We start from the raw sequence: 19,472 nt of genomic DNA on the forward strand, positions 1-19,472 counted from the left end.
ACATCTATTATCTAAAATACTTTTTTACATTTTTTTATACAATTTAATTTCGGTCACGTTTCGTAGGCCAAACAGTCTGCCAGAATTTGGGTAGACTAGACGGTAAGCATTCAGATGAGGATTGTCCTGAATCTTGAAAGGTCCAATGTATATGTCAAAAAACTTTTTTAATTCACCACTGATGGCTTTAGACTTCTCTTGTGTTTTAAGAAGGACCAAGTCTTCAATTTTAAATTGAGTAGGCTTCAATCTTTTGTCATGTCTACATTTCCTCTTATCACCTTGAGATTTCATGGTCTTTCTCACTATTTCCTCTCTCTCGAGTACTTAATGGTTTGCAGACTGGAAAATCAATGAAATCACTAATTGGATGTGGTGGTTTGCTATTATACTGTATTTCATAAGGCGAAAACCCTGTTGAGGAATGCTGTAGGCTGTTCACAACATCTTCGAATTTCTCAACATCGTCAATCCGACTAGCATGATCAGTATTGCAGTAGGTTCTAAAGAATCGCCCAATTTCCCTCATGTATCTCTCCGAAGGGTTTCCTGACGGATGATAAGCTGAAATAAGAATGTGACTTATATTTTCATCTTCAACAAAAGCTTTCCATACTCCAGAAGTAAATTGAGTCCCATTGTCTGATAAGATTTTGTGAGGTTTTCCAACCCTGCCAAAATAGTCTCCTCTGATTTTTGAAATAATTCTCTTACTGTTTGCCTTGCGAAGAGGGTATAACTTAACGAATTTTGAAAAACATCAACCATAACAAAAATGTAGCAATAGCCTCCTCTGGTCTTCGGTAATGGTCCATATAAGTCGACAGCGACTAACTCGTGTTGTTCCTTTGGTCAGATGTTTTGCATCAATCCTCGACAAGTTTGGTTGGATAGTTTTACTCTATGGCACCTGTCACAACCCGTCAAAATTTTTCTAACCCTCCTGGCTATGTTGTTAAAGTACACATTTTCTTGGATTTTCTGGATACACTTTTGAATCCCACAATGACCAAAACTTTCATGAATGTACTTGATGAGTACACTGATGTACTGTTCAGGCCAACATAATTTCCATACATCGCTATCTACACTGTTTCTCATGAACAGAATCCCCTTGTAGATTTTGTAATAATCTCCTACTTTTTCATGTCCCTTTTTCCCTAAATAACTTTTGACCAGTTTACAGTTCTCATCGTGGTTCTGATTCCGTCGCATGTCATTACAAATGTCTCTGATTTCTTGTTCATTGTCCACCCCTCTTAAATACATAATTTTGAATTCTTTTTCACATTCCCCACTGTCATCTTCAAAGTCACCCCCCACATGTAGTCTAGATAAAGCATCAGCAACTACATTATCGGGTCCTCTAAGATATTTTATTGAGTAATTAAATTGTTGTAACCAGAGTGCCCACCTGGTAATCCTTCCATAATGCAACCTACATTCTTGAATATAAATTAATGCCTTATGGTCTGTGTAGACAACTACCTGGTTTCCCAATAAATAATTTCTGAATTTAGAAAATGCCCAGTAAATGGCCAAAAGCTCTTTCTCGGTAACAGTGTATTGCCTCTCATGTTTTTTCAAGGTTCGACTAGCAAAAGCAATAGACCAGTGTTCTATTTTCCCATTTATATTTACTTCTTGGAAAAGGTGAGCACCTAGGCCATAATCACTACTACCTGCCATAATGCAAAAAGGTAAACTTAAATCAGGACGGTACAAAATTTGACTGTTACATAACTGTTTTTATTTCTTCAAAAGCAGCTTCACATTCCTGATCCCAAACCCACATTGTGTTTTTCTTCAGCAATCTGTTAAGACTTGGAGCATTTATAGCTTGGGTACTAATGAACTTTCTGTAGTAACCGCACATCCCGAAAAATGACTTTAGTTGTTTCTTGGTTTTTGGAATTGGGAATTTTGCGATTGCCTCGAGTTTTTCAGGATCTGGCAAAATACCTTCCTCAGAAATACTGTCCCCCGGAAACTTCCAATTTTTTCATACCAAACTTACATTTAGATAATTTAAGTGACATTCCCCTTTCCTTAATCTATTGCAAACCTACCTCAAAGTATTAACATGTTCTTCCCACGTTTCTCCGGTGATCAAAATGTCATCTACATACACAGTTAATTTTGATAAAAGATCTTTTCCCAAAACAAAGTCAAGTGTTCTAATGAATTCGGCTACTGAGACATTCAGCCCAAATGGTACCACACAATACTGGTAACATCTTCCCCCATACAAAAAGGCAGTATACTTTCTGGAATCATTTTTTAATTCTACTTGGTGAAATCCTGATGTGAGATCTAAACTGGTCATGTATTTCATTCTTTCAAATTTATGAAGTAATTCGTCTATATTCTCGGGATGATTGGTCTCTCTTTCCAGATACTTATTTAGGTGTCTTGAATCTAGTACAAGCCTGACACTGCCATCACGTTTTGCAACCACTACCAAAGGATTATTGTATTGGCTCTTACTTCTCTCAATGATGCCCCACTCTTCCATCTTTTGAAGTTCCTTTTCTACCTCTTTTCTCTTTGCAATGGGTACACTATAAGGTTTTATAAAGAATGGCTCATGTGGTTTTAATCTGAGTTTACATTGATAATTCTTTACTCTGCCAGGTCTATCATCAAAAACATCACAGTAATTCCACAATAATCGTTCTAACTCTACCTTCTGTTCTTGGTTCAAATTATCTGATTCCCGTAATTTTTCTTGAACTATATCCCCCTTTTCTCCATCATCATAATCCTCAGTAATTTCCTCTACACAATAACCACTGTCTTTAGAAAATGTAACATCCCTAATTTCAATTCCCTTATCAGCCCAGTTTTGAACCGACATGTCAGTACTGGAACATACTCTCGTCATAGGATCAATAAAGGTAAACAAACTCTTTTCCCAATCAAATGCTGTATTAGCTTTTAATATCCAGTCCATACCCAACAGTACATTCTCATTTAGGTCACTTATTACAAGACATCCTTGCGTAAACTGTACATCATTTATACTGAAGGACAACACCTGTCTATTAACAATTTTGCTCAGTTTGCCAGTAATGCCTCTAATTTTTATTCCAACAACTGGTAATTCAACAAAGTCAGGATCATGCTTAATTATATCTCTTAATTTGCTTGAAATGGCACTAATTGGACTCCCTGTGTCAATCAAACAATACCCTTCCCAACCTGCAGCTTTAATTTTTATGTATGGACTACCAATAGTGGTGTTTTCCCTTTCTTCCTGTTCTTCATACAAAAGATCTTCTGCTATCTCATCATACCTCTGTTCCATATTTAGGTTTTCTTTATTAGGCAATACTTTCTTCAAACTTCTAGGTCTACTGGAATTTACTGGAATGTCTGGATTACTATTTACCTCACACACATCCTGACTAGTACCCCGTTTTGATGATTTCATTAGGCTTAAAAGCAGAAACTGGTTCACAAATTTCCCTTAATTTGATCTTAACATCATTGTCATCACTGTTATCTTTAAATTTGTCCCAAACAGATTTCAAAATAATCTCAGATGCATCAGCACAATCAACCCCCCTGTCTCCTGATGTATTACTAAGCTGAACTGGCACAATCTGATTCTCATGTGGAATGTAGTTAGAGTTCCTGGCACAACTATTCTCAACACTATTGCTTATAACATCCTCCTTAACTTCAACATAAACTATTCCATCCAATTCACCTTCAAAATCTTCTAGTACATAATCACCATTAGCCTTAACATCAACATTATCATCATCATTGCCTGAGCTTACACTACAAACACTACTAGTATCACCAACATTACTCACAACACCATCTTCACCAACCACATCCACATGAATATCAGACTTTCCAGAAACTTCAGTACGAACATCATTATGACAACTTACATCTAAAACATCACCACACATAAGTTTGTACAATCCAAAATTATCAAAGTTATCCTTACCTTTCATTTCAGCATTAGGTGCTGCTTCTTGATTATATAAATTTGCAATTATATCATCTTCTAAGCCTACTTCATCAAAGGTAGCCTGGTTCCTATTACAGTTGTTTCTAGTATTTTCTCTGATGACATTCCAAAATTTCCTGTCAAATTTAATTTTTTCATTACCTCGATCTACAGATCGATCATAAGCATACTGTCTATACTGGTTAGGTCTATGATTATAGTGCTGTCTGTTCCGGGTGAAATTAGCCTGATTTTGAAAATTCCTTGCCCCAAACTGACAGACTCCCAGTGGAGCATTTAGTCGTTTAAAGGCCTATGTCTGTCGTTTCCCTGCCTCGGGTTACCTTCTCTCATGTCATTACCCCAGGACCTGTTTCGATTTTCCCATTCTCTGTTTGAATTAAGTGCTGATCATTCTTACCAAAATTTCTTCTGTCATTGCTATTATAATTATCCCTGTTGTTAAAGTTTCTTCATCCACTATTATTGTTATTATTTCCACAGTTCGGTTCCCACCCTCTGTGTGATGAACCTACAAAGTCGTTAAATCTATTGTTTTGTTCAAAGGCTCTATCAAGTTTGTCCACATATTTCAAGAATTGTTCTATGGACTCGTCTGGACCATATACTAAACCCCATTGTACTCTTTTCGGAAGTCTCCGTTTTAGTGCATCAATTTGAGTTAGCTCATCAAATGGCTTATCCAGATGCACTAATTTTTGCAACTGTTTCTCACAACAGGCTTTCATTGACCCATCAGATTCTCTGTAACTAGGACCATTCAAGAATTCACTTTTGATTCGAGCTTGCTCAGTTTCAGACCAAAATTTGGTTAGAAAACATTTTTCGAAATCTTCAAAGGACATTTCCGCGGAACAATTCTGATTGGCCCACGAAATCGCCTCACCATCAAGTAATTTCTTTACAAATTTTATCTTAACACTATCTGTCATTATGGACGTGAACTGCTCCTTGCAGAATTGCATGAAGTCCTTTGGGTGTATATTCTTGTCATCGGGATAAGTTTTAATGGTAAAATTTCCCAATACCCCATTACAACTATTACTAAAACCTTTTTGCAACATAGTTTCTTGTATTTCTACAAATTTTCTGTCTACACTTTTTTCGACATTACCTACTCTACTACAAATTTCTGTGACCTTTTTGTCAGAATCAGATTTGAAAGATTCAATTTCGCTTTCAAAAAATCGTTTTGTCTGGTCAAATTCATTTCTCAATTGAGAATTTTCCTCATTTACAAAATCAACTTTTTTAAGTTTTGACTGGTTATTTGAAATTTCGTTACTTAAATCAGTTTCAAGGACAGAAATTTTGCTCTCAACCGTGTCCACACGACAACTAAGTTCTTTTTGGTTTGACTCAAAAGTAATTCGCCATTCTTCGAGAACCTGATTAGTGTGAGCAATCTGTTCTGTATTTGAATTTATTTCTGATTTTAAATCACACACAGCCGTCGAAATCGACCTGTCCATCTGTTGTTGTGTCTGTTCAATTTGATGACGTAATTCGGCACGAGAATCGTCCATCTTCGAGTTTAACTCTGAAAACATTTGTTTTAACATTTCCAACATTCCTACACTGTCCGAAGCACTTTCCCTAATAGGTGTACTTGCTACACCGCTGTCAGTACTGAAATCTGCGTCTTTTCCCATTATTTTAGAAAGCAGATACTTATCTTAGTGTCCGTCGGCGGTCGTTGGTGTCCGTGTTTGGCGAAATTTCTTCAATTCCAGGATGGTTTCGCTCGGTTGATTCACTCCTCTTCTTGTGACCCCAGAATCGACGTATTTACTTCTGAAGAATGACTGGTCCGTCGTATATCCTCTTCTTGTGGTCCCAAAACAGACGTATTTTCTTCTTGTGATCCCAGAAGAGACGTATTTTATTTTGAAGAATCACTGGGTGGTCGCCAAATCCTCTGCTTCCTCCGCCAAATTATAACATTTCGGCTCCTCAATACCAAATTAAAACGTTGCATTAAGAGGTGTCTGCTTCGTGCGAAAGGTCTTGAGTTCATATTGACGACAAGTAATTCTTCATTACAGACGTTTATTTACAAACAGAACTGACAGACTTCACAGACTCAACAACTGACTCTCAGAGCTTATCGCACTGCATATCCGAACTGGCCACTGACAACTCCTACGTGTATTAATATCTTTCCAAACAATGAGAGTCTTTGACAATGTTTTGTTTATAATACGATAGCAATTCACGACTTAAAACTAAATTAGACATTACAGAATTTTAGTACAGATTAAAGTAAGTAAAAGGATCAGTACATATAAATTCTTACAAAGCATAATTTCCAAATAGATTTTATAACATTTTTCTACCAGCTTCTGGATAACCTTCACCAGATTTGTACCGATGTTTCCAGAAATATCTTGACATTTGATTCTGGATATTTATTGAGTGATTTAGAACAACTATTTATATGTAAAACGATTTAAATCGTGTTTCAAAACGTAAATAAATCTTTTTAGCAATATTTCTTGATACAAATCGTCTTTCGAAATTAGATTATGAAACAGTTTTCACAAGTTTTCGTATTTTTGCGATCATAATATAGAATTTCTCCATAGAAAGTTCCAGAAGTGTGCATCAAACGTTCATTCACAGACTTTCTCTTTAGCTGGTGAGTTTTTAAAAGTATCTTGTCCATATTATACGAAATAATTTAGCTCAAAACTGATAATTTATACAATTAATCAGAGCTACAGCAAACAGTGAGTCTTTCTTTCACAAAATGAAATATAATTACAAAATTGAATGAAAATAGGTTACTAACACTAATATATATTTACATTAATTCTATTTTTGTTCTTTCTGTGCAAAATGTCCTAATATTGACACAGTACAATATTTAAACATCACCAAAGTTTCCCTTTACATTTTGCATATCTGTATCGACATCCCCTAAAAGTCTACAGTATCGAATACATCAATATGTCCCAATATGTCTTGTAATGTTACATACTGATGACCTCACAGCTGGAGGTGATCACTGATGACTTGTAGAAAGACAAGGACACTCAGTACAGAGCCCTGCAGGACTCCATTCTCTTGGATATGGGGATTGTAGCCGGAAGCACCAACTAGAACCCAGAACATACACTGTGACAGGAAATTCTAGATAAAAATTGGGTGTGGATCCCACAGAACACACTCATGTAAGGAAGCAAGGATATAGCACCATCTCCTGGTGCCATACATCTTTTGTTAGTCGAAAAAAATGACTATAATGCATTGACATTGGGCAAAAGTTGATTAGCTGGCAGACTGTAGGCAAACTAGATCATCAGTTGTGGAACAGCCTTGGCGAAAACCACACTGGGATAAAGCCAGAAGACCCCGAGACTCAAGGAGCCACACAGCTGCCAGCTCACTGCATATTCAAGCAATTTACGGAGAACATTGGTGACACTTACTGGGTGCTTACCCAATTTCAGCACTGTGAGAATGATACTTTCTAATTGTTACAATGGGAACAAATGGCAAGGATACGATGCTGACAATCCACTGATAGGTGCTTGACCATTTGGTTGTGGATGTGACCTGGCCCAGGTGCTTTACCAGCACAGAGGACTAGGACACTGATGAATTCCCACTCACTGAATGGAGCTTTATACTGCTCCAGGTGGCATGTAGTAAAAGATAATTGCTTTTGCTCTATCCATTGCTTGATACCATGAAAGACAGATTGATAATTCTCAGATGCTGAGACTAGCATATGCAGAGCAAAATGTTGTGCAATGGTGTCTGGGTCAGTGAAGACAGTGGAATTTCAAGGCATTAGCAGATACGCCGTACTAGTGTCTGGCATATGTAGACATGTCTCATCTTAGGTCAAGCCTGCAAATGTGAGGTATATGGTCTGATGGTTGAAACGTGCTGCTCCCAGAAATCTTGTTTACATCATTTCATCATGTGGCAGACCCAAGCATGAAGCCACTTAAAGTAAATAAGATGCCCCATTGATTGGTGCCACTTACAGTGCTGGAAAGCCTGCCTACTACCACTAATGGCCTCTGCAATCTCTGATGACTGTGAAGATACTCTCTTCTGTCAGAGCAGGCCCAAGGAACGGGATTGCTAAATCACCTGCCAAATGAATGGCTGTAATTATATTCTGGACTGTCTTGTTGATTTCTCCATGCAGCGGGGAGTCAAGGCTGGCAGCAAAGGCAAACGCACTCCAGCCAGCAATGTTGAGAGCCCATTTGGGCATGCATCCAAGGTAGTGCGGCTGAGGGAGGGACAGGAAATTGTGGAATGGCCACTACCACACAGGTCATCATGAACTCCCCAGTGGATGGATGGGAGAAGCCAAGGGCTGCAAATGAAATAGTTAATGGGTGAGAAAAGTATGTACCATGCTGAAATGTGTAGGGGTATAAGTATTTAAGACGCAAAGTTCAAACTGTACCAGTCAGTGTCCGTGATCCTTACAACGGCCAGTGATCATGGTTAAAGCCCACAAAGGGTTATGGGTATTGAAATTGCCCATGGTTACGAAACGGGGGGGGGGGGGAGGTGTGAAACCAGTACAAACAATATGTCATGAGATGCTTTATAATCAGAACGGAGGTAAACACTGCGCACAGTACTATGCTGAAATGAACTTACCCGTATGCCACAGCCTCTAAAGGTATATCAAGGAGCTGCAGTTCACTATACAGTGTATCCAGAACATATGTGCAAACTCCATTTCAAATTCCATTCTGTGGAGCAAACTGGGGCCTCAAGGGTTGCTGGAATCTCTGCCTTGGCCACAGGAGTTGAACAGGTGGGATCTGCCGGTGTGGGGTCCACTGGAAGGTCCTCCTTGAAGCACTTTTGTCTCTCCTCTCCTTATAGGATTTTGATGATGCCAAGGGCTTCTCTGAATCAGTTGCAGGTAAAGATGATTATCGTAAAGCAGTTCGACCAACAGCCCGTGGAGCCTTCAGCCACTTGCTGGTGTCCAGTTGTAGACCAGTGCAACCTAGGGAAGGAAGTGTTCTTAAGGACCCCTTCCTAGCACAAGAAGCCCGAATCAGCTTATTCATCTCAGGCTGGGAGGTGGGGACAAATGTCCCTGGTGGATGGGACGCTATTGATCCCAAAGCAGGTGTGGAAAAAGCAGCAAAAGAGGAGAACCCAAACAATCAGAGGCCAGGGATGGTTGAGTGGCCCTCAGGGCCCATTACAGAAAGAGTAACAGGCAGGAGTACCATCAGCAGAGGGGAAATGTCTTTGTAGCTGTAGTATGTGACATTGTGTACATGCTGGGGACAACTGCTTGCACTTCCTTTTGGCCTCTTTGTCAGTACGTTTGTCCTGAGTATTTTATCCACTCTCTAAAAAACAGTGTAATCTGGTGAGCAGGGAGTGTGGTGCTTTCCGCAGTGGACATAGATGGAGAGAGAGGCACACGGGGCATTTGCAAGCAACACTCATCCACAATCTCTACAGTTAAGTTTAGTGCTGCAATTCAGAGAAGTGCCCAAATTCTAGACACTAAGCACCACAGGGGGTGGGTGGACCTACAATTTCGCATCACATCAGTATACCATCACCTTGACCTTTTCAGTCAACGAATCACAATAAAAGGCTCTTGGGGAGGGGACATGGACAGAGAATGGAGGTCAAGGATGTTAGAATTGGAGTAAATGAATACCCAGGCGAAGCCAAGAAGCCCACTAATTTTCCTAAATAAAAGTTCCTTCATTCTGAAACACAATGCCATATCATTATTGTACAAAATATAAAACATGTAAAATATCATGTTCACTTTTCATACTCAAATGGCATTATGATGCAGCCACACTATTGGTAATATTGTAGCTGTCAGTGAACATCTATGCACACCACCAAAGTTAAGATTACAGCAACTGCCCTCTTGTCACATTCATATTTGTTCTTCCATGATTCTTCTGATATCTCCTAGCCGAAATGAAAGATTCTTGTGGCATTCGCTAAAAAAAACTAATTGAGTGGTACAATGTGTGGGGAACAAATACAGCACTTCTGCAGTAGTAATATTAGCAGTTTAATAAATATGTTTGTCTTAATTTCCTTTTACTGCGTCTTTCTGCATGGGAACCAATATTGTAAGCAATTCTCTATCTGTATTTTGCTTTTCCTTGTTTGTGGGAATGTGAGACTCATGCCCTCATTTACTCATTTTGTTGTTCATCTTAACCCTGCTGTAGCTGCCACATGACTTAGCAAGCACCTATTGAAAATTTAGTTTGGGGGGGGGGGGGGGGGACAACACATCACCAGTGTGTCTTATAAGTGGCCGAAAGTACATTTGACATTATGGCAATGAATGTTCTCCAAACAACTGAGCCACATTATATATAAGAAGCAGAGTTGCTGCCAGGTAGTCAGTCAGAAAGCTACAATATTTGTGATAACTTTGAAGTGATAAAAATGAACAACTGCAATATTGGCTGCTACCACGGACTCCAGTCCGTATTGTGCTTAGAAATATTAGAAATATGGGGAGTATGGCCGAGTGTGTTCTAGTGCTAAGTGTACTAGTGTTGCATTTTTCAGTGCGAATAAAGTATTTATTCGAGAATAATTGGCATCTAGTTTACCTACATCATAAAAATATAATAAAATGGATCGTTATGTAATAAAGAGAAGAAATTAGAAACATCTGATGAGTCCAGTCACCATTTAGCTGCAAAACTCCACCAGATGTAAAGGCAGAGCCCAGCCATTCATCGAAACTTCCACAACAACGTTCATCGACTGATTCCTTTTCACGGATATTGGCAATTACTTGGATATATTAGCATCAGGAAATATTAGTGATATGAAACAAGCTTCTCACAACCCTAAGGAAACCTGGAGAAGGTTATGTCTTTCCTACTTCTGAGCACAGCAGGAGAGGGCAGGTTGAACGTACACAAGTGCACGATAATCATTTTGACAGTATCCATGGATAGTGTTCTCTGAAGTTAAAAAGGGACTTCTTTGCATTAACTGTTCGATTTTTGTGAATAATTAAATGGCCGGAGGAAAGAAATTCATTATTGCCAAGAAACTTGTGACTGAACTATTAACAAAGTTTGCCAAACTTGGTAAAAATGGTGACCTTGCAACTCACTCCCAGCTCAAGTGCCATGTTGAAGTGTCAACAGATGCAAACTTATCTATGGCAACATGAGGAACACAAACTTGTCATAAATTGTCAAGACAGATAATGGGAAGCGTTAGGGAAAACAGAGACTATCTTGTACTTACAACAAACACAATCATATTTCATGGAAAGCAAAATATTCCTCTGCGATGTCATACAGATGATGGGAGTCTATTAGAAAACGATAATGATCGTGAAAGTATAGTAACACGGGAAACTTTAGAGCACTTCTAAGATTTACAATTGACACTGGAGACTTGCAACTAAGACATCACCTTGCGACCACTAAAGCAAATGCCACTTAGATATGTAAAACAACGTGTAACAAATTTATTTCATGCTGTGAAACAGTGATGTTATCAAGATTACTGGAGGAAATCGAAGATTCTTGTTATTACAGCATAATCTTCGTTGAGGCTATGAACATAGCACACATTGCCCTACTGAGTTTAGCTGAAAGATATGTTGATGGCAAATCACACGAAAGATTTTTTAGTTTCATTGACATCAATAAAGACAAGGATTGTAGTGGAAACATTGATGATGACCCTCAAGAGTGTCAAGATGAATAGAGTATCGTTACTGGTGAAGTATTAGGTACTACGATTCTGAGAAGAATGGAAAGCCTTTCTTTGTCCCTGGAGAAATGTGCGAGTATAGGATATGATGGTTGCTCAGTTAATATGTCGGAATAGAAAGGAGCTGTGGCTACAATAAAAAAGAAAGCTATCATCGTGCAGGTAGCACCGCGTCGAAGTCGTCAGCTCAACCTCGCTGTGTCTCACAGTTGCAACATTACAAGTGTGAGAAACTCACTTGGTACTATTGAAAAAGTAGTATCGTTCTCTACAGTACCTATCAAGTGGTTTGCAACCTTGAGAAGTCACTTACAACACTCACTCCAGTCACATTGTCAAACGAGATGGGTTGGGCGACATGATGCTGTTATTCAATTTGCAGCTGATTTCTTAACAGTTTGCAAAGTTCTTCAAAAAATACAGTGTTGGAGGAACAGAACAATGGCTACCAAAACCAATATTTTCCTGTGCACTCTCTGTAATTGCGAGATTATTATCACTCTCTGTTTACAGTGAGTGACATGTGTGTAACATATCCAGCCAGTAAAATCTTGCTAGTCCCTATCTTGGACATCACAATGGTAAAAGCAAAATTAGATTTGATGTTCAAGTTGTATGATGGCATGAGGACTAATGCTGAGAGCCACTTTGCTCATATTGTTAAAGAGGCAAAGGCAGTTGTGGAAGAGTTCAATGTGAAAATGAGTGTTCCTTTTGTTACAGGCTGACAAAGGCACAGGGAAAACTGATCACAATGATGATGCTATGACGTACTGGAAAAGAACTTTTTATTCCAACACTGGACCATGTTATGACTGACATACAAAAACGTTTTGCTTAAGAAAATATTTATCATTTAAAATTGAACATACTTTTGCGTTCACAACTACTGAAACATCATGGTAATGATCTGGTGCAGAAACTGAATCAGTGCTTAACTGAACTACCATTCTTTGAAGAATAATTACACTGTGATTAAAGAGAGACTAATGGGACGGATTCTTCACTACAAGCAAACGAGCATAAAAGCCCTTAATGATTGTGATTCTCTTAAGCAAGCATTGTTTCTCTGTTCTAGATCTGACTATCCTACTTTGCACATGCTGTACAAAATATTTGCTTGTCTATCTGCATCTGTTGCTACAGCATAAAGAAGTTTTTCAACTTGGTGGTATACAGAGACATGGCGGAGCTCGACAATGAAGGAGGATCGACTTAATGGGTTAGCTCTGTTGGACACTCACCCTGACACTGATTGTCTTACTGACAATGTAATTATATTAAAAACAAAGATTCTAAGACTTACCAAGCGGGAAAGCGCCGGCAGACAGGCACAATGAACAAAACACACAAACACACACATTTGTTCCTACAGAGTAGATTTCTAGTCTCCAGCAAAGACATTATACTCGAACATAATACGTGATCCAAAATTCTACAACTGATCGACGTTAGAGATATAGGTCTATAGTTCTGCACATCTGTTCAACGTCCCTTCTTGAAAACGGGGATGACCTGTGTCCTTTTCCAATCCTTTGGAACGCTTCGCTCTCTAGAAGACCTACGGAACACCGCTGCAAGAAGGGGGTCAAGTTCCTCTGCGTACTCTGTGTAAAATCGAACTGGTATCCCATCAGGACCAGCTGCCTTTCCTCTTTTGAGCGATTGTAATTGTTTCTCTATCCCTCTGTCGTCTATTTCGGTATCTACCATTTTGTCAACTGTCTGACAATCTAGAGAAGGAAGCACAGTGCAGTCTTCCTCTGTGAAACAGCTTTGGAAGAAGACATTTAATATTTTGGCCTTTAGTCTGTCTTCCTCTGTTTCAGTACCATTTTGGTCACAGAGTATCTGGACATTTTGTTTTGATCTACCTACCGCTTTGACATAGGACCAAAATTTCTTAGGATTTTCTGCGAAGTCAGTACATAGAACTTTACTTTCGAATTCATTGAAAGCCTCTCGCGTAATTTTTGTTTGTCTGCAAGGCTTTGGCTATGTTTATGTTTGTTGTGAAGTTCCCTTTGTTTCCGCAGCAGTTTTCTAACTCTGTTGTTGTACCACGGTGGTTCTTTCCCATCTTTTACGATCTTGCTTGGCACATACTCATCTAACGCATATTATACGATGGTTTTGAACTTTGTCCATCAGAGATGTGGAGAATGTTCTGGCTGTGGCTATCAAACATGCAGTGTGCACCTGTCTGCGCGTTGTGGCTCGTGCTGGCACCAACGATGCCCATAGTTTGGGTTCTGAAGCCATCTTCAGTTTATATGGACAGGTAGCACAACTGGCGAAGAGCCCTGGACCCACACATGGAGTATATGCAGCACACACAGTTTGTAGCAGCATTCCCATAATTGGAGTCCTTTGGTTTGGAATGAGTGGAGGGTCTCAACCAAAGGCTTCGCCAATTCTGCGACTGTCTGGACTGCATACTGCTGGACATGCATTATGAGGTGGAGCATTGTAGGAATACTTGATCGGTCATGGGTGCACTACACATAGCAAGCTTTCTTTCCCTCTGATTAACACACGCTACTCAGTGTAGAGATACAGAAATCAGAATGCATACAAAGTAAAGACCATAGTACCACCAAAATCCTAGCAGTAAATTCTTGACGTACCTGTAGTTTCTGAATTTAGTGCCCTCCAGGAAAGTTATCACCAAAATATCCTTGGAATTGAAAGCTGGCTGTAACCTGAAGTAGAAAGCCTTGAAATATTTAGCGAGGCAACAAATGTACACTGAAAAAACAGGTGAGACACCATTGGGATGGGGGTGCCAAAAGAGTGGAGGGGAGAGGAAGGAAAAAAAATGAATATGGACAAAATTTGTGCAATACATGAAAGCACATGCTATTGGTGGTAACCGATTAAACACTACAGAAAGTAGGATTCGCAGATTCAATGATATTTTTATATTGCCAACATGTAACTATACTTGAAATACTTTTTTCCACAAATTACTTGGCAGTTATTGAAACATTCACTTTCATTCCATAGCTATGACTGTTGGACATCACCACAAGAGAAGGTATTTGTAAAGTTTACATGTGGTAATGGCAGGTACTTCACACATTTCCATTTGTACCATTCAGTTTTAATGAATCTTACTGCTTGCATGTAAGTTAAGGCATTAGGTAATGACTAACTGCATAGCAGAAGTGCCGAGACATTGAAAGGCACAGCAACTTAGTTAGCTTTCAGAACTACGGCCTCATTTTACAGGCTGACTACATTGTGGCACCACTGTGAATAAGCAGACTAAACAGTATCACATGACCAGTAATTGTAGGTCCATTACCATTCTTTCAGATGAATTGATTTTTTTCAAGGGCCATCATACAGAATCGCAAAATCATTCAAGACAATTTTTGCACCAACGAGGTATGTCTGTAGTTTTGCACATATTTCCTGTGACTTTTCTTACAAACTGAAATGACCTTTGCTTTCTCTACACATGTGAGAAACCACTGTTCCAAAAATGAAAATTCAGATGGCACAGAGGGGATAGTTCAGCATTGTTTTTGTGTAGAGGGGCCAGTTCAGCACTGTTTTTTGTGTAACTGAATCTGCTTTTTTGTGTAACAGAATCTGCTAACTGCATTTTATGGCCATATGACCTCCCCGGTGTTCAGCACCTGCTTTTGGTGGGCATTCCATATGGAATCTAAGATTATGTAATTCTTTTTTCTGGTTTCTGTTTTTCATTTTATGACCCCAATGCTATTATTACCCAATGAGAATAACTCTCGACTTTATTGCTAAATTCTTCTGCCATTTTCTAGTATTTGGTGGCTCAATGGGTAATTATGACACTACAAATCCAAAGGACCAGTTCAGAGGTGGAAAGAGGGTAACAGCACATGGTAGTCAGGAGGACTGTCTGTAGTAGAGTACTCCGGTGTTTAAAACCTCCAGGCTGATGACAGCTTTACCTCTAGTTTAATTTTATGTTTACTTTTCTGTCATGTATTCCCTTGACGACGAAAGAAGATGTCCAATCCTTGGCTCTGTCACATACTCCAGTAAACAACTTATTAGCCTCACAAAGAGGCTTTCCCAACTTAAAAAGCATGAGAATGGAATCTGCAACTTTATTAGCTTCTTCCTCGCTGCTGTGCATCTAAGTCTGCATAAGAACTCTTCAAGCCATCAAACGGTGCATGGTGGATGTCACCTTGTACTACTGCTACTACTACTAGGCATTTCTATTGTATTCTATATGCAGTGTCCTTCACAGATGAACCACAGTTTTCCCAATACAAAGAAAGTTGACCATTCCCCATCCTTGTGTGTTTGTTCCACTTCATATCACTTTGCAATGTTACACCTGAACATTTTATTGACCAGACTGTCAATATTTACAGTACGAATGTTGCTTTCTAACATTGTGGGTTTGTTTGTCCTATTCATCTGCATTCACTTGAATATTTCTACACCTGCCATTCATCACACCAAATAAAAAGTTTGTCCAAGTCATCTTGTATCCTCTTAGTCACTCGGTGATGACTCTTTCCTGTACACAATGCCATTGGCAAACTGATACAGAATGCTGCCCATAGATCATTTCATACATAGACAATAAGAACACCCTTATAAAATATTTCTGTGGCACTTTCCATTATACTCTTGTCTCTGAGAAGCAGTCTATGTTGAGGTCAAAGTACTGGCCTCTGTTACTTGAGAGGGCTTCATGCCATTCACATATCAGGGAACCTATTTCATATGCTCATACCTCCATTGAGAGTATTACAGTGGGGCACTGTATCAAATGCTTTCCCGAAATGTAGGAATGTGGAATCTAGCCTGTTGCCCGTCATCCATGGTTTGCAGTATATAATTTGACAGAAGACCAAGATGAGTATTGCACAAAATCCATGCTTATTTGTGGATAGAAACTTATCTGTTTCAAATAAATAAAATATATTTTAACTGAGGATATGTTCAGGAACTCTGGAGCAAATAAGTGTTATGACAGTGGTCTGTAATTTTGCAGGTACGTTCTTTTACCTTTCTTATATACAGAAGCCACCTGAATTTTTTCCAAGCTGCCTGGGTCTTTGCACTATGCGAGAGATTTGCAATAGAGGCAAGCTAATTAAAGGGGTCAATGCTGTGGAGTACTCTCTGGACAAATTATTTGTGATTCTGTTTGTACATGGCAACTATTTTGTTTTCAACTCTTCCAGTTGCAACTCTATTTCAGGGATCCAAGTACAGGAGTCTGTGTTACAGTGGGGGAAAAAAAATAAATAAATAAACATTTATGTATGTTTCTCTTGCACAAACTCTGAAACTCAGTACAGAGAGGTGTTAGTGATCGTCATCTGCTTTCCTCCAAAGCCACATCAGACTGGTTGGTCAATGACTGACTGTATAGATGCCTTTGATTTTATATAGAACCAGAAATGTCCCATGTTCTCTGTAAAATCTGTCGCTCATGTATGATGGTGGCAGTTATATGCTTCACGCATATATCTTTACAGACACATGGTTTTCCATTAACTCTTTCCTGTCACCAGTGTGTGTACTTTTTTGAACTAGGTGTACAACAGTCTGCTTCCTCAGCATTTTCAAATTGTTATTAAACCACAGTGGGTCTTTTCTGCCTAATTCAGTTACCCACCACATATTCAGTGTGAGATTTACAGTCCATTTAACACTGGCCCATATTCCACTATGTAAATCATATTGGAAGTAAACGACATTCACTCCCTGTCTAAATGGAATGCTAGTAACTACTTACCTGCTCTTTCTAGGAGATCTATTGTCCTAGCCTTCTCTAAGGATTCATTAACTTCATTTACCATTGTTGCTGCATTGGTTTCATGATCACTAACCCATCTTTGCACTAATATCATCTATAAGGACACACCTGTTCATAGCTACGAGGTATAAAGTATTTCAACTTTGTGTGGGCTGTCAAAGCAGCAACTTATGACAGCTTTCAGACAACTGTTCGAAAGTACTTTACAAGACTGCCTGTCCATACCACCTGCAATGTATGCACAGACATCTTAGTCTCTACTCAGTAGGTTATGATCACCTGCTTTTTCTGCACTACTTTGTGTAGATTTTCCTTGAATTATTCTGTAACTGTCACAGCATTATAACAAGGCGAATAAAAACATCCAATGCTGGAGTTCACGTACATGGAACCATTAAGGGAACTATTCATTAAAACAGGAAATCATGGCTTGAGACTTGGTACCAACTTTCATATAACTTCATCAATGCAATCACATTTAATTCTTATTTGTGCTTATAATGTAAAGAACCAATTCTAAAAAAAACTCACAAGCTAAGCTACTTCACCTGCTCAAAGATAATGTTTATATCCATATGGGTAAAGTGTAACAAAATGTTCTATTTCACCTGTTTCCTCGTTTCTAATCTGGTGGCATACTATAATACTGTAAGCCTTGTCATCTTTATCTTAAAGTAAAAACAGGACTGCTAAAGTGAACACACACAAAACTGATAACCGTCTCACTATTTTTGCCAGAACACAGCGATGATAAATTCCATGCAGTCATATAAATTCTAAACTTACCTCTTTATTCGCAACCTCCTCCAACTCTTCTTTTACATTCATGCGGAATGGGTAAACTTGGGCCTGTGGGAAAAACAAACTGTAATACGTACTATTTTGTCAAAAACTGACATATTGAGCCCGTGGCTTTGTACAAAATATAGGTTGATTCTTACACAGGAGATTACAGCAAGAAGCCACTTTTTATAATGCTATTCATTTACTTAAATAGTGCCATTACCCATTCTGAACCGATAGTTTCATCTTCAGATGGCTAATTGATGTTTTACATTGCATTTTGAGTTTTGTTTCCCCATTTGGTGGAACTTCCTTGGGGTGGTGATGCCCAACAACCAAAACAAGATGGGTGAGAATGTCGTTTTAATCATAATTGTGCCTCATGATGATTTTAAGTGATATAAACAAATTATTATTAAATGGAAGATGTTTCAGGTACTTACAATGAAGAAACCATGCAACTACACTCCACTGCAGGTTGTTTAACATCTTGCAACATGAAAAACTGTTTAATGCATTTTTTGTGAATATATATGCACATAATGTAATGCACCAATCACACAGTTAGAACTTTCATCAATGGATGTACGCATACAAAGATGGCAATATTACAACCATACCAATGCCGAAGACTTCAACTCTCAGAGATATCTTATTATGTACTTGCATGTGATAGTGGATATTTACGAATGACTTACTTACTGCTTACATCGAAAGAGAACCGATTAAAATTAAGATGAACAGAGCAGTCAGTTATAATGAGTCCTCTTCTGCGGGAGCAGAAGCTGGACTTTCAAGTGTCACATCACTCATACTACTTTTACGATTAGTATCAAAAGTCTACAACAATTACAACAAAACCGTTTCCTGCACTGAATGCTTAATTACGATAAAATTATTAAACACACACAACATAACTTGGCACACTACTTAATACTACTCTAACTTCATGAATTCCTTTTGGTGGGACGAGCATGTTTCTAACAATACAAAAAGAGAGAAAGTAGGCTACAGGCTACACCAGTCCTGTTCTGTGAATCTGAACTATGGTTTTTACTTGCTGAAAGATTCTGGAAAGATTATTTATGGAGCAGCACGAGCATATCAAGACTAAAAAACAAGTCAAAAAGAAGTGCTGGAATGAGAACAAATGAAACAGTGATGGCATAGGAAGAAAATCATTAAACTGATATTGGCATCTGTTGAGGATGTTAG

General features: G+C 38.7%; 1 protein-coding gene across 7 annotated transcripts in view; it reads right to left on the reverse strand.

Annotated features, from left to right (window-relative positions):
* Positions 1 to 19,472, reverse strand: part of LOC126295133 (zinc finger protein 708-like) — a 233,563-nt gene that overhangs the window by 181,845 nt on the left and 32,246 nt on the right. For 4 of the 7 annotated variants that reach the window (XM_049987406.1, XM_049987408.1, XM_049987407.1 and 1 more), the window contains one exon: positions 18,261 to 18,323. The exons of 1 other annotated variant lie outside the window; for it this stretch is intronic. In XM_049987406.1, coding sequence (XP_049843363.1) covers positions 18,261 to 18,323 — 63 coding nt within the window. Of the gene's footprint in view, positions 1 to 3,961; positions 4,102 to 18,260; positions 18,324 to 19,472 lie in introns of those variants that run through there. 2 more of the 7 variants (XM_049987412.1, XM_049987410.1) reach the window with 1 other exon arrangement.

This window comes from Schistocerca gregaria, chromosome 11 (assembly GCF_023897955.1).
Source record: "Schistocerca gregaria isolate iqSchGreg1 chromosome 11, iqSchGreg1.2, whole genome shotgun sequence".
In the NCBI taxonomy this organism is placed as follows: domain Eukaryota; kingdom Metazoa; phylum Arthropoda; class Insecta; order Orthoptera; family Acrididae; genus Schistocerca; species Schistocerca gregaria.